Source organism: Eurosta solidaginis, chromosome 4, assembly GCF_040869045.1.
Source record: "Eurosta solidaginis isolate ZX-2024a chromosome 4, ASM4086904v1, whole genome shotgun sequence".
Classification (NCBI taxonomy): Eukaryota; Metazoa; Arthropoda; class Insecta; order Diptera; family Tephritidae; genus Eurosta; species Eurosta solidaginis.
In genome coordinates this window covers 236,442,205-236,462,364 of record NC_090322.1, presented here as the reverse complement: position 1 = coordinate 236,462,364, position 20,160 = coordinate 236,442,205, and the positions used below count along the sequence as shown (strand labels likewise).

Genomic DNA, 20,160 nt, shown 5'->3' with positions numbered 1-20,160 from the left:
GCCGGATATACATAGAACCGGTACGTTCCGATAACAAAGCACCATTAAGGTACTAGCCCGACCATCCGGGGAATGATTTATATGACTACATTAAACCTTCTAGGCCATCCCGCCCCATCCCCTAGTTCCATGAGGAACTTGGGGTCGCCAGAGCCTCGCCTGCTAAATATGTGTATGATACATTCATATTTGTAACAGGATTCCTCTCGCGTAGGTGAGGTTTGCAATTGGGTTGCCGAAGCTTTGAAGCTATAAAGCTTTGTATTGCGCTTATCAACCCCTCGAATCCCTTCCCCTCGCGTAGGTGAGATTGACAATTGGGTCGCGGAAGCTTTGAAGCTATAAAGCTTTGTATTGCGGTTATCAACCACTCGAATCCCTTCCCGAGATGGTCGGGCTTGGTACCGGAACGTATCGGATCAGCATCCGGCAAAGAACCGTCAACATCGATAACACCCACCAAGGCCTTCGGGGAGTGTCCTTATCGTTACAACAACAACAGGGTGGTGTTCTATCCCCACTTTAGAGTAATTTTTACATATCGAACTGCAAGCCTGTCAAAACACCAAACTCAGCACTGCCACGGCATATCTTTTATGTCTCCAAAACATGATTGCCCGGTGGACTGAACTGGCATTTGAGGAAAGCAATCGAGGAAAGTACGCGCGTCACTCTAGGTTAACTTCGATCTGGATAATGTAATAAGTAAAATAAAAAAAAAATTAATAATTAAAAAAAAAAAAAAAAATAAAAGTAAGGCGCCGAGCTTCTCTTCCAATTTGCGTCGTTCTCTTATTCTTTCCTACAAATTGGCGGGATGGGACCTACTTGTTTTACGCCGACTCTGAACGGCATCTGCAAGGTACATAAGTTTTTACTGAGAGCTTTTCATGGCAGAAATACACTCGGAGTGCTTGCCAAACACTGCTGAAAGCAGGCATGCTTAACCAACGAACCGATATCATTTCGTTACGATAATTAACGTTAATAAACGAAACAAAGTCATTTCGATTCGTTTATTAACGTTAAGAACGTCAAATTAACGAAATGATTTCGTTTCGTTTTCTGCCATATCAAAACGAAGTCAAATCGTTTATGTTGATTATTAATTTCAAGCTATGCTGGCAAAGTTGATTGATGGCGGAGTCATTAAAGGTGAAAGCATTATCCAAGCTGATTGCAACTTTTCTCATGAATTTTGACAGTACGAACATTTCTCAGAGTATTTTGACATTACCACCAACGAATTACACGAACAAATTACATGGAGTTTGTGTGTGTACGTCCGCTCGCTGTTGCCACCTTACGGCTTCACCATGGCTATAGCATTGCCAGCACAATTCAAACATAAAGTATCACGTTTTTGTTAACGTTTTTAACGTTAACGAAAGCTTTTCGTTTCGGTTAAAAACGAGATACAATTTATCTTGATAATTTCTTTATCGATAATATTTCGAAGTGTTTCAACGGAAACGGTGGAATTTTTTTGATAAACGATTAGCTTAACGTTAAGGTGCATCCCTGGCTGAAAGTAAAGGTAAAACTTTTACTTATCCATAATCAACCCCCGACATATGCAATTTACGTCCTGCTTGTAATGTGTCCCACATGGCACCAACCATATTTTCAATTTCAACGTGGAATCAACGCCTCTAACAGCAGTTAGAGAATATTTATAACAATTTGTGAGTGGTTGCACCTGTTGTATGCGGCGAAGCATTGCTACAAAAACCACAAGATAGAATCTTTGAATTGTTCGCGATGGAACTAGTTGAGATTGAGTTGCGAAGTATTGCACTGCGGCAGCAATATCGTTTTGTAAAAGTAGACATTTTAAAGCAATGGTTCTACATTGTAATCACCTATTGGGTTAATAATTGTAAATAAAATAAAAAAATTATAATAATTTATCTTCAACGGATTAGACTCCTACAACAATACGAGGTTTGCTCTTATTTGGCTTATATATTTAAAACTGGAAATTCAACTACATACATATTGCGCATGTAGCTGAGCAGTGGCGTAGTAAAAGAATTATTGGGGGGTCACAAAATTTAAAATTCAAATTTTGTTAAGTGATGATAGGTACTTATTGTATGGAATAATGTTATTGGGAGGAAATAGTATTGTATTTATTCAGTGATCCATTTATTGCAAATGTTGTTGTAATAATTAATAGTAAAAGGCAGAATTGCAAATTGATTTTCCTCTGTTTTTGAGCGAATTTGTCAATGACTTCTTCCACAGTGTTATCAGTTAATAACAACCATTGCCACAATGAATCCTCCAGTCCTCAAAATGTGTAGATAACTGAAAGCATTTCTAGAACTTTCAGCGTTTCCACAGTCATGAATATTTTCTAAACTGAAATAAATGGCAGCAAACATTCCTTTGAAGCAGATCACAAGCATCTAGTCTTTCCGTCCATCTTGTCTCACACAATCGCTTCAAACGTTCTTTCGTTGTAGGACAATTCAAAGTTTCGACGGCATCCTTGAAACAGCTTCGCGTTTTGCTGAAGGTCGTGAAAAAACGAGAAATTTTGAATGTCATATTTTAAGAAATTATTAATTCTATCAATTTAGTATAACATATCTTATGAGATTGAACACAATAGTCAGGGAAGAAACATTATTTTAGAAATTGAAATGTATATCATCTCAAATCAATTTTCTACGAAACTAATATTTCGGGAGGGGTTTTGTCCCCAAAATTACTACTGTTACTACGCCACTGTAGCTGACGTCTGATTTTTGAAGCTACGAGTGCAAAGCGCAGTCTGCTGGGTGACGGCAGCAAGCTCGCACGCATTGCCTGAAATAAGTGATGTACAGTGGCTCACAGCTTCTTTCGTGCAGCTATAGAACAAAACTGTTGAACTACATACATATATAGAAAGGAAACTAGTGACGGTGTCAAAAAAATTCAAATGCACAGTTTTAATAAAAATATGCTTCTATTTGAACAAATAATTAATTTTCATGTGTTTACACGTTTGTGCTAATTATTTAATAAAAACTTAAATTATCTCAAAACCAAGGTCACACCTTATTTCGTGCACTGCGTCCTGCATTAGAAAAAACTACTTTTTATTTAGTTTAGTACCTCGTACGACCACCTTTTTGTTAGATAACATCTTCAAGATGATTTTCCATAGGTGCAATTAGTTTTTGAGCGGCTTCGGGTGGTACCTTATGCTTTTCTTCGTTAAGAGTAGTTTTTAAATCGCAAATCTTACTAATCTGCCTTTTACGTGCAGCCGATTCCAAAATTGACCACAAATTTTCAATGGCATTTAAGCCGAGAGATTGTGGAAATGGATGCATGAGATGTGGGCAGTTCTATATTACCCATGCCTGCACAATCTCGACACAATCCCGGATTTGTGTTAAAGGTATTTGTATTGGTTATTGCGAAATCGATCACATACACTTAAATTAGAGAAAAATTGGCAACGAATTGTCTTCTCGTAAGGTTAAATAAAAATTTGTGTCCATTGTGGCATCAAAGAAAGTTATTTTGCCAACTCCAGAAGCAGCCAAGTAGGCCCAAACCCATCACACTTCCACCGCCATACCATACAATTGCCTTCAAAATTTTATTTTTGAGCTCTGAAATTGCTTTTTGAGCTCTGTATTTGCTTTACACCTCACTTTAATCATGCCATATAAGCCAAATATATAAAAATATTGATTCAGAGATGATACGTGCGGTGTTAAGCAATTTCAGAGCTCAAAAATAAAAAATTGAAGGTGGAAGTGTGATGGGTTTGGGCCTACTTGGCTGCCTCTGGAGTTGGCAAAATAACTTTCTTTGATGCCACAATGGACAAAAATTTTTATTTAACCTTACGAGAAGACAATTTGTTGCAAATTTTCCCTAATTTAAGTGTACGTGATCGATTTCGCAATAACCAATACAAATACCTTTAACACAAATCCGGAATTGTGTCGAGATTGTGCAGGCATGGGTAAATGAGTTGGCAAAATAACTTTCTTTGATGCCACAATGGACAAAAATTTTTATTTAACCTTACGAGAAGACAATTTGTTGCAAATTTTCCCTAATTTAAGTGTACGTGATCGATTTCGCAATAACCAATACAAATACCTTTAACACAAATCCGGGATTGTGTCGAGATTGTGCAGGCATGGGTAATATAGAACTGTCCACACCTCATGCATCCACTTCCACAATCTCTCGCCTTAAATGCTATTGAAAATTTGTGGTTAATTTTGGAATCGGCCACACGTAAAAGGCAAATTAGTAAGATTAGCGATTTAAAAACTACTCTTGTCGAAGAAAAGCATAAGGTACCACCCGAAGCCGCTCAAAAACTAATTGCATCTATCGAAAATCATCTTGAAGATGTTATCTAACAAAAAGGAGGTCGTACGAGGTACTAAACTAAATAAAAAGTAATTTTTTCTAATGCAGGACGCAGTGCACGAAATAAGCTGTGACCTTGGTTTTTGAGATATTTTAAGTTTTTATTAAATAATTAGCACAAACGTGTAAACACTATCACTATTGTGAGCCACTACATATAAGCGCTTAATCTATTTAAATTTTGCTTCTATTTGTTGGTATAACTAAATATATTTATTCCGCACAATAACTATATAGCTATATATGTATGTACATATCGCTTATTTACTTCAATAGTGTCATAACTCAAAAACACGACTTTTGAGTTAATAACATATAAACGCACTCAATGTCATGATAGATAGATAGATAGATAGATACTTCTTTATTTCAAAATATTTAACATAAGTATTATGCCTTAAATCTAAACAAAATCGGTTGGATTTTCTTAAAAATATATTTTGAAAAATAAAGAATACGACAATGACTAGTTAGTCGTCTGTCGGAGTTGTGTTTATATAAATTTGGCTTCTAGCTTAAATTTAGTCACAATTTCAAAATGAAAACACAAAGTCAAATTAATCGCTTATGTTTTATATCCAAATTAAAAAATTTCAAATTCTGTTATTATTAGTTTTCTGTATTTCAGAGCACCAGTAATATAGTTAATCAATTTTTTCCAATCAGGATCGTTTTCCCCATTAAGCACACTGATTACTTCCTCATCCCCTAAATATTCTCTTTCAAAACAAACTCGTCTAAAAGGCCTTAATATAGGACATTGGCCTAAGAAATGGTGTATGTTTTCCGTTTCATTGAGGTTGCAGAGTGTGCAGCCTCTATTGTACCTGTCCTCTAAATAAATTAAGTCGCATTTCGCCTTGAAAATCCACATTGTGTTCGCACGACTGAAGCTTTCTTTAAAATACTGTGTCCCTAAATTATGGTCCAGGTATTTATAAATTCGATTTTCACTAGTCAGTCAAATTCTCACTGTTTTCAGCTTTTAAGTGCGATAATAATAAGAAATTATTATTTTTCCATGCTTGCCTTGTCGTCTCTTCATTCCTAACTAGGTTCGCCTCATTTCCCAAAGCGTTTAATCTCTGTGCCCAAAATACATTTTTGTGCAAAACTTTTTTTGACAATATTCAAAAAATGTCTTGTAAACGTACCTCAAATGCAGATTTAGTGTGTACAAATGTCCGTTTTCCATATCTGATTCCAGCATTATTGCGTAAGTTGGAGTGCAGTTGGGGAGCCTATAAATTCTTTTGAAGAAGTAACATTGTAATTTGTCTACTTCGCTAAACATTTCAGAACCCCATATTTGCGCTGCATACCCTTGTATAGCTCTACAGATCGCATTGTACATTTGCCACTTTGCCTTCATTGAAATTTGGTCGTTATTTAAATACGTACCCCAAGTTGCATTTATGCTTGGCTTCGCAATACCCAATATCATGATCTATGTTGTATAAAAAAATCTTTGTGATCAGTTAAAAATTTACCACGTGCTATAAAAATGAAAATGTGCCTTTATATGCGCAATATATGGCAGTTAAAATCTTGGCTCTCCCGGCTCTCCTGGAAAATTGTGTTTTTTGAGTTATGACACTATTGAAGTAAATGAGCGATATGTAGGTATATTAATTGATAAGCTTTTAAGCGATGGCATTTTGTTTTTTGTCTCCCCTTGTAGAATACTCCAATTGTTACACGCCGCGCTGCGCAAAAAGCTAAAATACAAACTCGTGCAATGGTTAAGTCTACAGTCGCTGGTAAGCCGAGCGCTGCACTACTAGAAGCTAAACGTAAAGCAAAATTACTTAAAATGCAAGAGCAAAACCAACAAGAACAAGTTGTTAAAGATATATTTCACAATGTAAGTTAAAATGCATAAATGTACATAATTCTTCCTTAACTGTAATATCCGTTTCAGACATGAGCATGAAAAAATAGGGTTTTAAAGTTTTATACGGGTTTTCATAGTTGTAGATACTTAAAAAAATACATGATTTATAAAAAATAAAAATAATAAAAAAACATTAAGGGCGTTCAGAATTTTGTGTATTTGACGTCGTAAACCTAGCTATAGCAAATATAAGCCACGGATCGTGAGCAACTTTTCTCATTTTCATTTGTTTCTTTGTTTTGTATTGACAGTTGCTAATTTGATATTCAATATTGAAAAAATAAACTGCGGGTTTTGATGTTGCATATATGCAATGACGTAGCAAAAGCAAAACCGTATATTTTGCTAGTGTATTGAAAATAATATGCTACGCAATGCAATGATGCCCATTTGCATCCTAAACTCCCTTAATGCTTTTATAACAAATGTGTGCCAGGGAAAATAAGGCAAAAAAAAAAAAAACACCGGTACAAGCTAAGAATAATAATAAAGGTAAAAAAACTGGGGCCCGGCTTTTCAGTAGTTGGTTAAACTAAGCTTAAACGAAGTTTGCTTAAACTCTAGTCAAATTTAAACTCCAAAACTAATGAGCAGTTTTTCAGTCTCAGTTTAAGGCCGCCCTTGGGCTATGGTTTTTTGTGCGGCAACATTGTTTTTTTCATTATCTAGATAATTTGTAGATACGGCAACAGGTGGATTTTGTTTACCCAACAAACATGGGAAAAAATTCTCCAGCGAAATATATGTCTAGTTTCGGAAGTGACATCCAACATCATTATTTAATTATTCTGAAACCAGATAGTTCTCGAGTTGATATCCAACTTCATTCTCCAATCACTATCCAACCTTTGAGAAATTTTGTAAAATTAAAAGTTTTCGATTTGTCATTAATATTTTCCAATTATTATCCTAATTTCGAGAGATTTTGAGAAATGTACAGTTCTCAAATGAATATTAAACACATTTCTCCAGTTGATATCCTACATTGCATATCGAGTTGAGATGGAGTTGAAAAAAATCTCCATGGTGGCACCACCAAAACCAACAGCTGTTTATTGTGAGTAATATACACGAGGTTGATTGCAGTAATGAAGTGTAATTTATCAAAAATAAATTATATAGCCGCCCACCGTGGTGGGCGGGTAGCGTGCTCTGCCTACCACACCGAAGATCCCGGGTTCACGCAGTTTTTTCAATTAGTAGAAAATTTGTTTAAGCGAGATCGCGCCTCGGCAGTGTTTGGCAAGCACTCCGAGTGTATTTCTGCCATGAAAAGCTATCAGTGAAAACTCATCTGCCTTGCAGATGCCGTGGAGTCGGAATAAAACAAGTAAGTTCCGTCCAGTGAGCTGCAATTATTCATCTTTTAATTCCATTTTCAATAATTTATTACTCGAACCTTAAAATAAGTCATTTATAAAAATTTCACATTGTTAAGTATTATTAAATTAAATGAATGCCTACGAAATGTCAATCTAAGAGGTGCCTAGTGATATATGGTGAGCTTAGTTAAGTATAGAAAGTATTTGTATTTCTAGCATTTGCCGAAAGATGCCGCAACTAGTTAAAATTGAAAAAAGATCAAGGTGCACGTAGGTGTAACTCAGGTCTGAAGAGGATATAAATACATATGTAGATGCATTTCCATATGGTCATATATACTTATTTTATTTTTCAGGCTGTAATTGCACAAACAATGACGCAAAAACCTACTGGCATTGTTTATGATGAAACTATGTCTCAACATCGTTGCCTCTGGGATGAAAATCATCCAGAGAGACCAGAACGCTTCATTCGTGTGTTGGAACGGTGAGTAGGGCTTAACAAATTAGAACATCTTTAATATATAGTATAGACACTTCCCGCTTTCACTCTGTAGTCAGCATTAAAATATCACCAGTTATAAAACTACTGCCACGCCCCAGAATTTTTTTTTAAGTTTTCCATATCTTTGTATTTATTTTTTCAGAGATAGTTGATTGGGTATGTGCATCCAAAAGTGTATGTCGTTTCGGAAATAAGGGCAGTGCCACGTCCTATAAGATAAAAGCCTATTTTGTGTATTGTCTTAGTCACTATATTTGATAACCCTCTATTATATATATTTTAACGAATTTTGGGAAATTCCGCTTATTCCAAACCTTCAGCTAACGTTCGAATCGCTAAAATGTTTAATAAATAACTCCAATATTCAATAATGCAAAATGGTTGATTAGACTAACTACTTTGAGGGTACATCATAATAACACTTATATTTCACAACCAATAGCGTGCTTAAATCAAACTGATTAGTCATGCCTCAGCTTACGCTGCTTTTATACTCCCTGTTTTCTCGTTCATCCATTTCTCCGACGGTCTAGTCATTTAGCGAAACTGTATTCCAGAACAATTGTATCTCTTCCTTGGTTATTAGCTATATGCATGTATATTTGTAGTTTATGTCTATATTATAGATATATGCGGGTGTATGAGTGAGTACTCCTTCGGCTGATGACTACATCTGTGTGTGAGTTATCTCTTCGTTGCCTTGTATGTATGTGGGTAAATGATGATTGATTTGTTTACGTACATACAAGTGGCTGCTTAGTATCGGATTGCGGATGCTAGTATCACTTAGTGATGTGAATATTCGTCATAGTATATATTTATGTATTAGACTTTCGGATAAAATTCTGATCCATGCCAGGGCAAAAAGGCGAATTATTATTTTTATAATGAGATATATAGAGAAGAGGGACGGGGAAGAGGAAAGTATGCAAACAGCGAGATTGACAAACGGGAGAGTATAGTAAGGCTTGCAAAACTGACGCCAAAAGCTGTTATATACATACACGATTTACCTTTAAGGAGATTCAGGCCGAGCTTCTCTTCCAAGCATCCTGTGAAATTCTCGCTTTTAGCTGTGAAAATGAGGAATAAATGACAAAACCCCTCTTATCTCTTGTTATAGTGGTCCGACACGGTCTTTCCTAAAAACATTGACCTGGCACCAACATATATCCGCTCAATAAATTTTAACAAGATCTCTCAAAAATTGGTGGCCGCTGTGGTGTGGTGGTAGCGTGCTCCTCCTACAAACACCGAAAATCCTGTATTCAAGCCTCGGGCAAAGCAACATCGACAATTTAGAAAAAAGTTGTTTCAATTTGAAACAAGTTTTTCTAAGCAGGGTCGCCCCTCGGCAGTGATTTGGCAAACACTCCGAGTGTATTTCTGCCATGAAAAGTTCCTCAGTGAAAATTCATCTGACTTGCAGATGCCGTTCGGAGTCGGCATAAAACATGGAGGTCCCGTTCCGCCCCTTCGTAATTGAACTTGAATTGAATTTTTCTGCACTTGAATTGGAAACTAAACTTTAGTTGTAAGTTTCTGAACTTGAATTGCAAATTTCTGAATTTAAGTTGAAAAATCTGAACTAGAATTGTAATTTTCTAAATTTTAATTGTAATTTTCCGAACTTAAACTGGAAAGCATGTAGTATGAATTGGAATAACTTTTGAAAAATAACAACCTACTTCTGAATTTCTGAATTGGAACTGTAATTTTCTGAACTTGAATTATAATTTTTTGAACTTGAATTGTAATTTTCTGAATTTTAATTGGAAACTCTGAACTTGAATCGGAATTTTCCGAACTTGAATTGGATATTTTGAAATTTAATTGTAATTTTCTGAACTTGAATTGCAATTTTCTGAACTTAAACTGGAAAAGGTGTACATAATGCAATATTTATATGTTACTTGCGGAACTGTTGATGCTTCGTTGACAATGTTGCCAAAATGGTGGCTTGGGTATACTGTACTCCAAGTTTTCTTTAAGGTGTGTACCATGATGTAATAACGACAAGGTGGTCTCATTTTGAAAACTCCCATACAATACGAATTATGAGGAAAAGGGGAAGAATAGAAGAGGCCGTTTTGTGAAATAGTATTAAATAACTTTTAACTTTTTTTGTATCAATGCACAACAAATGGTGACGAAATTGGGTGTTTATTTAAATTGTTTAAAAAAATATTACTCATATTAACATACGCTAGTCAAGACAGAGCAAAGCAGGTATAGAGTAGTGGTGTTGGCCTTTTATACCGAGAGTGATTAATCAAGTCCAGGGAAACCAATCATCGGGATACTGTAGAAAAACTTCAAACAGTTTTTTTTTTGTCTTTTGAAAGAGATTGTCCCTAGAAAATAGCTTTACAAAGCCCTTCGAGTAAATTTCTGCCATAAAAACCTTTATCAGCCTTAGCAGATACCTTGAGATACGGATTTTGAATGCGGATCTTGAATCCTGAATTAAGAGGGCCACACTATCTCCGCAAAGCTTCAGCATATGAGATAATAAGTTATAATATCTGTTATTATATCGTCGGTGCAATGCCAAAGTCACGAATGTGCCATTGTTGTTTTAACGAAATATATATGTCAAATTTTGCAAAGCCAATACAACAAATGTGCATTTTTTGAAAAAAAAAAAAAAATAAAAATAAAAAATTTAAAAATCATTTTTCAATTAACATTACTTAGTGGTTTACAAAAGTAAACCTTCCAATAGTGGTTGAAAAATACGATATTAAATCTCTATTTTAAACAATGTCTTACGCGTTTTTCTTAATACATCAAATAGCACACTCGTGACTTTGGCAATGGACCGACGATATTAGCTAGGTGTAGAAAAAGCAGCTACCCTACTGAAATTACTTTCGCTACCTCGGGCGTTTTTTAAGAGCACGAGAGCTCGTTTTGTATGTAGATGCAGGGGGAGGAAACAGGTTCGATAGAAGTGTGGACCGGTAGCCAATTAACACAGTTGGCTAATGCGCTGACGATTGAACTTCCAGTGTGCCTTTATAGTTTTTTAAAAGCCTGGAGAGAAGTAGGGCTGGTGATTTTACCTGAGTAATGAGATACCCGGGTACTCAGGTAGTGGGAATCCGGTTACCCAGATATTACCCGAGTATCCGAAAATCCCTATGCCCGAAGATAACACCAAATATGGAGCAAAGGTCAGATAATACCCGGCTATCCTATTATGCGGTTACCTGGCATTAACCAAATTATTCGGGCAGCTGGATCCAGTAACAACGTGAGAGTTTGCCGTGTCAGGCATTGTTGTTTTGGCGAGAACAACGAATCGTGTGACTGCTGCATTTTATGGGGCACGTTTTACAACCCGATCCGTGATTCACTTCTCAGCCCCGCAGAGGTGAAAAAATATGCAGGGCTAAAAATTACAGAAGGATGAAGTAACAAAAAATGCACACAATTATGAAGCTTCCTAAACGTCATTCACCATAGAATCGCCTACGGGTATACTGACTATGAGTATAGTGATGTGCTTAAGGCTAAAACCAGGAGTGATCACTCGGTCCTAGTTTGTTTGAAGTTGAAGGTTTTTTGATGAAAACCTGCTTTACAATGTGTAATCAAACAGTATTGCCTGCAGACCAAGATATGCGCTGGAATTGGCACTTGCCATATAAAACAACACACACAAGAAAACAGAACATCCACAAAGAGATGCGATAGAAATATGGTTAACTCTAGAAAAGCTTTGATTTGATTCCGGATCTGGGGTATTTCAATACATCGCATTGTAATGCACATACGAGCGCCACCTCTGCCATAATATAAAAGTGGTGCTTGGCGACTTTGGAAAGGGTTAACAAGAGTGTAACTGGTGCCAATGAAAATATAGCCCCTAGTAGGCTATCTCACCCAATAGAGCCTAATCAATTTTCCTACCTCCCGAAACATTGGCAAAGTCATTACATATCCTGTCTTTCGATCCAACCACGTCGACCATGTTGCGACGGGTGGAAGAAATGATTTTAGACCACACTCCGAGCGGCGAAAATCAAGAAAAAAGTACCTGGAAAGGGTAAAAAAATTTAGACGTACATTATGATAATTATTTTAAACAAATTACCTTCATTTTGTGTGGATAATATTAAAATTTCTCTAATTTTGTTAAATAAACAAAATTATTTTTATGAAAATTGTCATCAATTTGAATGAAAGCAAAGTCAACACAAAACAGAGTTGGAGAAAAAAGTGATGCCATTGCATACTTTTCCAGGAAAATTAATTTGTATGGTTTTTTCTACAATCTTTCTTCTGAATGAAAAAGTACTTTAGCAAAGAGGCAAATTGAGTTTCAGAATGGGAGTTCAAGATGACGGATTAGAAAGAGAAGCTGCCAACGTCAGTCACCTTGTAATTGCATCATGGGTGTGTACATTAACCTGGGTCGATTTGTATGGACGAAAGGTAACCGATATTGCGCCATCGATTTTTCGATAGGATTTGGGCTCAGGAAAAAAGTTTGACTACGCATACCCAAAAAATAATTTTCGAGCCTGCGAAAAAAATGGCGAAAGGGTCAATTTCTCGACCAAAACACTCCCCAAAACCCAAAAAATATTTTTTTTATTCAAAAAACTGTTATCGCCAAGGTTTTTACAACAGTTTAAAAATATATATATTTTTTGGGTTTTGGGGAGGGTTTTGGTCGAAAAATTTACACTTTCGCCATTCTTTTTTCGCAGGCTCGAAAATCATTTTTTTGGGTATGCGTAGTGGAACTTTTTTTTCTGAGCCCAAATCCTATCGAAAAATCGATGGCGCGATATCGGTTAAATTTCGTCCATACAAATCGACCCAGGTTAATATACATACACGCTTATATGGACTGCTAAGGGTGAAAAAGACAAAGAGGGCGAGAGAGAGGAAAGAAAGTGGGACTGTGAAATGGGGGATGTGCGACTGGATAATAGAAAGAGAGGAAGCAAGAGGAGCGAATCAGATGAAAAATAGAGGTAGGTTGAGGTAGGAAAATGAAAGGGGGAAGATACGGTGGAGGGACGGATCAAACATGGAGAGAAGCAAAGAGAGTCAAGAAGATATATATAAATTTTTTGCAGAAGCGACAATACTACAAATCCCTCCGTTTACGGTAAAGTGTCCTTCTATATCTTATATATGACGATCCGCCAGAAAAGGTCCCTAACTCGAATGCCGTTGATTTTACACGATGCGCAGTGAGTGAGTCGTGTGTGCTAGCTTAAGCAATCCACACAAATATTCTGTAATATCTAATAGATAATTTTTCAAAGAAAATATTTTTTAAATAACTGTCATATTTGCTCGGAACTTGTTGTGCAGATTTGGACGGTTTGGAAAATATGTTAGCCAATAGGCTGGAAAGTTATTATAAAGTCTAAATCAATCGGACATTCCGATCTATCGCAATCGAAGCTCTGTTCCGCTTATTCTACACCTTCTGCAAGCGTTCGATTCGCTAAATTATCGAATAAATAACTCCAATATTCAGTAATGCAAATGGTCTTTATTAGATTACCTTGGGAGTAGTACAGTTATACTTCACAATTATACTTCACTTCGCAACTGATAGCGTGTTTAAATCAAACTGATTACTGACTACTCAGCTTGCTCTGCTTTTATACTCTCTGTTGCCTTGTCCGCATATTTCTCCAAATGTCTAGTCGTTTCTCCTTCTAGAATCTTCTACTTGGTTACCAGCTATATGCGTGTGTATTTGTAATTTATAGCCTCTCGCATAGTCATATGCGTGTGTATAGGGGAGTACTACTTCGGCTGATGATTACATGTGTTTATGAGTATATCTCCGTTGCCTTGTATGTATGTGTGTAAATGATGATTGATTTGTTTACGTACATACGAGTGGCTGCTTAGTATCGGCTTAGTGATGGTAGTATCGCTTAGAGATACTAATATTCGGCACAGTATATATGTACATACCAACACTGGATGAAACAAGTACGAGAAATGTGTATACAAGAAAGCAAAAAATATGCACAAAAGTTCGCCTAATGCTGAACTGGAAATTTTATTGCACAAAACTTTGCTTGTGATCAAAAGTCTATTCTACGCAATGCTAGATTTAAACTTTTTATTAAAAGAATCTTAGGAAGCAATCATTAATTAATAAAAATCAATCAAGCAGGGTAGAACGGCTGGACTGGTTTTGATGAAAGTTGGCAATCAGTTAGCCAATAGGCTGGAATGATTCATTCATTCACCCTGGGAACATTTATTTTCAATTTTTATACCCACAAAACGACCTTGACTGACTAAAATCCAGGTGACATGATTCCGAGACCATCACGAGATTATTTCGGAACCATTTAGGGGGTAAATTTCAAGTTTTTTTTTAATACTTTGGGGATAATATCGTACTTATTTTCGCAATCTTTTTGGACCTATCTTCAGATAAGTTCGCGGTTGTTTTCGGGATTATTTCGGGATATTTTAGGGGACTTTTTCCGGTTAAGTGAGAAAAACCTTTACTTTACTTACTTAATTGGCGCTTAACCGTTTAAATGGTTGTGGCCGTCAAACGAGGCACCCCTGTTGCTTCTTCGTTGGGCTAACTGGAGCCAATTGGTCACATCAAGAGAATTTAAAAACCTCATGCAATGCAACATGAGGGGAAAAAATTTTCGCTAGGTGGTCAAGGGGTGGTGAAAATTCTCAAACTCGCCGAACTTGGAAGCTGCGCTTGCGAGTTTTGAGGAACTTTTCGATAACCTAGAGACTTTGTACTTGGAACAAAATTATATATCAAGTAGTAATATTTTGTATAAAAGACTTTTCTAAATGGGAAAGGATCGATATGTTTAGAGATGTTAAGAAAGTCGATTTAGAAATGTGGAATTTTGCGAGCGCTATTTAAGTAACTTCCCGTAGAGCTACACAATTGAGGTGGTCCTAGGTGGTCCAGAACTTAGAAATTTTGCTTTCGTGTTCTAAGGAACTTCCTAATAACTGAGCGACCTGCAACTTTGAAAGAAACTTTGGGCTCTATTAGGTTATCATATTTAGAATCAAAGTGTTTTCTATATTGGACAATGTCGAGATATTTATAAAGTCCATACATAACATGTGGAATCTTGTGACCGCTATTTGAGTAACATTCTGTAGAGCTTGATTCTTGAAATTTGAAACATGCTTTAGAACCCGATGACAAAACAACATGCGGGAACAGTTTTTCACTGGGTGGCGCAACGATTGTTTTAAGGAACTTAGCGATAATCTGGTGACCTGAAACTTTGGGCTTTGCTTAGGGCTCTATTAGGTTCTAATATATAGGATAATAAGTTTCTAGATGCGACAGGGATCGAGATATTTGAAGAAATTTGGAAAATCCACTTAGATAATGTGGAAGCTTGCGATCGATTTTTGAGTATCTTCTAATTGAGATAGAAACATGAAACCTTACAGTTAGTTCAGTGCATCGTAGCAATGCAACAAAAGGTGAACCAATTCCGCTAAGTTACGCACCGGTGGTGATAATAAAAAAAATGACTTGCCATTGAGCTACAAACTTGAAACTAGACATATAGTTAAGACCACCGAAGCAATGCTACAAAATGGGAAAAAGAAAAGAAGATAAAATAATGTTAAATACTTCCTTTGTATAAATGGGTCAAAACGCAGCGGAAAATGTGTCCTTAAACACAAACATAATGTTGATGAATTTTTATTTTAAAATATTAACAGTAGCTATTGTAAACAGCGTTTGAAGAAGTAGTGCTGACGTTTTTGTTTGTGTTAATGCTGATGTCCAAATAAACGAAGTCTTCTACTATTCTTTAATTATGGGTTCGGTACGGTCGGGTACACTGAAAGAAAAAGACTGGTAAAATCAACCGAAATTTCTGTCAATTTTTATCCATCGCAACAAGATGTTGAATCAACTGCGCACAAATCGTTGATTCGTAATTGACCGTTTTAGTGGTCAAATAAACAAATAATACTGTCGCTCTAAGAATACAAAAAAACTGTTAATATGAAAGGGATTTCTGTTCTTTTGAAATTACCAGTGCAAACTGTTAAATTAACAGATTTTATTGTCGAAATAACGCTACCAGTGAAATCTATTGAAATAACAGATATTTCTGTTTTTTCTAGATTAATAGGGTAAACTTTTACATCAACAGAGTTTTCTGTTCATATGACATTAATACCTGTGGAAAAATAAAAGCCGGATAAATATATGTATATGTAAACTTACGTTGTCTTTTTTTATTTGTATAAATTACACATAAGTACATTTCATTTCTAATGATTTTATTGCTATATTTAGTAATATTAATTAAAATAATAATAACTTAAATCTGAATTCAAATAAACAAAACATGATCCGAATTACCATCGACAGCTTTGTACGAAACTATGTTGCAATACATATATATACGTAAATATATTAATACATATTCACACACGCTTTAGTACATGCTCTAGCGAACCACATTGGCGTCGGTTTCAAGAACTTTATTTCAACTTTTTCTACAAAAATTTTTACCATATTGTTATAATTATATTTCCTATATTTGTGTACGCACATTTGATATAAAATGTTTCCATTTTCTTTGAATTTAAAAAAAAAAATCGTGCCTCTCCTGTTGCCGCTTTTATACTGTCCGGCTTCCTCGCCGACATATTTCTAGGCGCTTCTATTTCCAGAATTTACTAGTTAGTTATCACCCATAAATTTCTCAGCTATAACTACAGATGCATGATTTTATAGCTTCTCTCATAGCCCATGCGCGTGTATATGTGAGTGATACTTGACAAATGAATGCATACTTTTGGGAGTATCTCAGACACATGCATGTGTTTGTGCCTTGCTCACCGCTGCTTGTATGGACATATGTGTAGACATAATGATTAATTTGGTTATGTGCATACAAGTCACTGCTCAGTATCGGCTTAGATATGATAGTATCCCTTAGTGTTGCTAATATTCGCCACAATATGTATGTACTTACTAACCGAACTTCAATTGGGCGTACATCAAATATGCTGGCACACATTAAACATTATACACTTTTATTAAACGCCCTTTCACCAAATTTTATTTTTTATAATTTATGTAATTTATAGTTTTGAACTTCGTTGTAGTCATGAAACTGATTCTCAATTCTTTCAGTTGCAGCTCGTTCTCAATTTCTTCTCTCGCATGTAGAGTTGCCACACTTGATTGGTTCGAACAAAATTTGTAGTATAAATGTTTGACATAATATTTTAAATAGAGAACTTGTAAGTTATAGAAAAGAATCAAATCGCCGGAAGGTAATTCACCACTGGAGTAACTTTACATGTAATTCGACAAGCTTAATTCTCGTAACACTTTATTTTGAAACGATTCCAAAACAGCTCAGAATTTTATGCTGCTGTAAACATCAACATTAAATAAAATTAAAGAAAAAAACTTTTTTAGAAATAAGCTTTTATTATTGGTTAATAAAATTAACTAAAAGGTAAAAAATAAATTGAATGTAAAGAAATATAACACTTTATAAGTTCATTGTAACCTTTAACGATAATTAGGCTTCTTCGTCTGCGACAAAAAAATTCCATATTGTACATAATTATATATTTTATATAATTTTATTTTTACACCTAAATTATTAAATCTTTTATACTGTTTTCACACAGAAACTTAATGATCTCATTTCACCTTCTAATGAAATCGTAAATTTTCTGCTTTCACACAGAAGTAACTGCTCGATTAGTATGAAGGATGAAATGTCAAGCGAATAAAATGACAATGCTATATGACAGACAATCATGGCGGAACGATACAAGGTGGCAGCATGGTGACATGCCTACAAACAAAAAAAATTCCATGTACTTGTAAATTCGATGGACAAATGTCAAAATCGTACTGCGCCGGTAGTTGATGTATCAAATCAAATAAAACAGGTTATAATCAGCTGTTCGATGCGCCCGCCTTGTATCGTTCCGCCATGCCGACAATGACATTTACTTTGACAAATGACATTTTTCAGCACTGAACACACCAAAAACTAAGAAGCGGAACGTGGCCAACAGAGTTGCATTGTGCTTTTGACTTCATTAGGCATTCGATTAGCTACTAATGAAATAATTATAGATTCGAATTTTTTAGGAAAGATTGAGCTCAATAAGCGTCTTAATGTAGAAAACTGCCTTTATTATTGTGAAAATAGTATTACAGTTTATATCACAGTCCTAATTGTTCTAATAAAAAGCGTGTTAAATTTTGATGGTATAATTAAGAACATTTAGGACCTCCTTTTCTTGTATCACAATGTAACACACTTTTATTAGAACAATTAGGATTGTGATATAAACTGTAAAATTTAATAATTTAAGTGTAAAGTTTTAATGTTAAAAATATATAATTATGTACAACATGGTTTTTTTTTTGTCGCAGACGAAGAAGCCTAATTATCGTTAAAGATTACAATGAACTTATAAAGTGTTATATTTCTTTACAGTCAATTTATTTTTTACTTTTTAGTTATTTTATTAACCAGTAAAAGCTTATTTTTAAAAAAGTTTTTTTTTCTTTAATTTTATTTTTTACTTTTTAGTTCGTTTTATTAACAACTAATAGACGCTTGTTCTTAGAAAAGCTTTTTTCTTAAATTTAATTTAAATATGCATTTTTTTTAATTCTTAGTAGGGTAAAATATTGTTTAAATTAGTTATGTATACTTTACTTAGTTATTTGTAACGTTTCTTATCCTATCCATTTCTTTTAATGCATCCACATTACAAGGTTTCTTCGAAGTCAACTTTGAACAGTCAAGTTCTTCTATTTGAGTGTTAACTAACTTAAAATCATATTTTATTCTGACTTTGCCTATGTCGCGTTCAGTTTACAACTACTGATTGCACATCTCTGCTCTGTTCCATCGCCAAAAATCTGTAAAACAAAATCAAGTGCACAGAAAAGTATGCCTAAAGCTGGAGACATTGGTGCTTTATCGGTAGCCGTATCGGTAACCTTTTAACAGCTGATTCGACCAACCTTATGAGAATCAATGCAATCGATTATTGGTGCCGCTAAGGTCGTAACCGTATCGTAGCCAACCAATTGGGTTTTGGTTTACCGTCGTAATGATAAACAGCTGATTACGTTAGGGGTACGGATACAGCGATACGACATACGGCACTAATGACTCCGGCTTAACTTCTACGTTTGTTGCATACACAAACAAAGCGAAGTTACCTGCCTTCTTGAGGACTTAGGCTCTTATTTATCGATTAATTTATCGAATTCTCGCAAAGTAATATTGCATTGTCATTGGAGTTATACATGTGTGCAAAATTTCAGCTCAATCGGACACCGGGAAGTGTATTAAATTTAACTTGCAAGATTTGATTACAGACAGCAGCCAAGTGAAAGTAAATAAAAGCTTATAAAAAAGATGTTTTTTATTATCATATTGGATTCGTTAGCGTGAGTGAAAATTCGTTAAAATGCTATTAACTTTGGAAAAATCCTGTTCGTTCAAACAAAACTTTTGCAAAAAGAGGGCACAATTTTGCATTTCGCTTGGAGGAGAAGTTGCAAAATTGTATACGATAAATAGGTGTCCCGGTATCGCTTAATTTTTTGCAGTGTTATGCACGGTAAATTCAAAAAAGGGTTTTTTCGTTTTGTATTGACAACTGAAAAACTATTTTTTTGTTGTTTTTCCAATTTGTGTGTTTTTTCGATTTGGTGGTTTTCTTATTTTGGTGTTTTTTTGTAACAAGTGGCACCATCGTCATAAGTACAAAGTAGAGAGCGCAGTGAGCGTAAAATTCTCTTTGAAATTTGCTCATGCATTGACTGTTGTTCGCTGTTGAAATGACCTGTGAGATCCGTTGTGTTAACAGAAAATTCAGTTAGATTGATTAGGGATCTGGCAATTTTACAGAATTTTGTTAACTTAAGAGCGACAATTTCTCTTCTGTTGAAATGACTAAACTAATGTGTTCGCTTGACAAAGAACTCGGTCGAATTAACCATAATTCGAGCAATTTCACCGAATCTCCGTTAAGTCGAGAACAACAGAACC

The 20,160-nt window shown here is 35.3% G+C and overlaps 1 protein-coding gene across 3 annotated transcripts in view; it reads left to right on the top strand.

Annotated features, from left to right (window-relative positions):
- The window catches only part of HDAC6 (histone deacetylase 6), a 72,881-nt gene that overhangs the window by 34,797 nt on the left and 17,924 nt on the right, over window positions 1-20,160 (top strand). For 2 of the 3 annotated variants that reach the window (XM_067785076.1, XM_067785079.1), the window contains exons 1-3: window positions 2,936-2,993; window positions 6,108-6,253; window positions 7,962-8,092. In XM_067785076.1, coding sequence (XP_067641177.1) covers window positions 2,951-2,993; window positions 6,108-6,253; window positions 7,962-8,092 — 320 coding nt within the window. In that variant the 5' untranslated portion in view covers window positions 2,936-2,950. Of the gene's footprint in view, window positions 1-2,935; window positions 2,994-6,107; window positions 6,254-7,961; window positions 8,093-20,160 lie in introns of those variants that run through there. The other variant, XM_067785077.1, reaches the window with a different exon arrangement.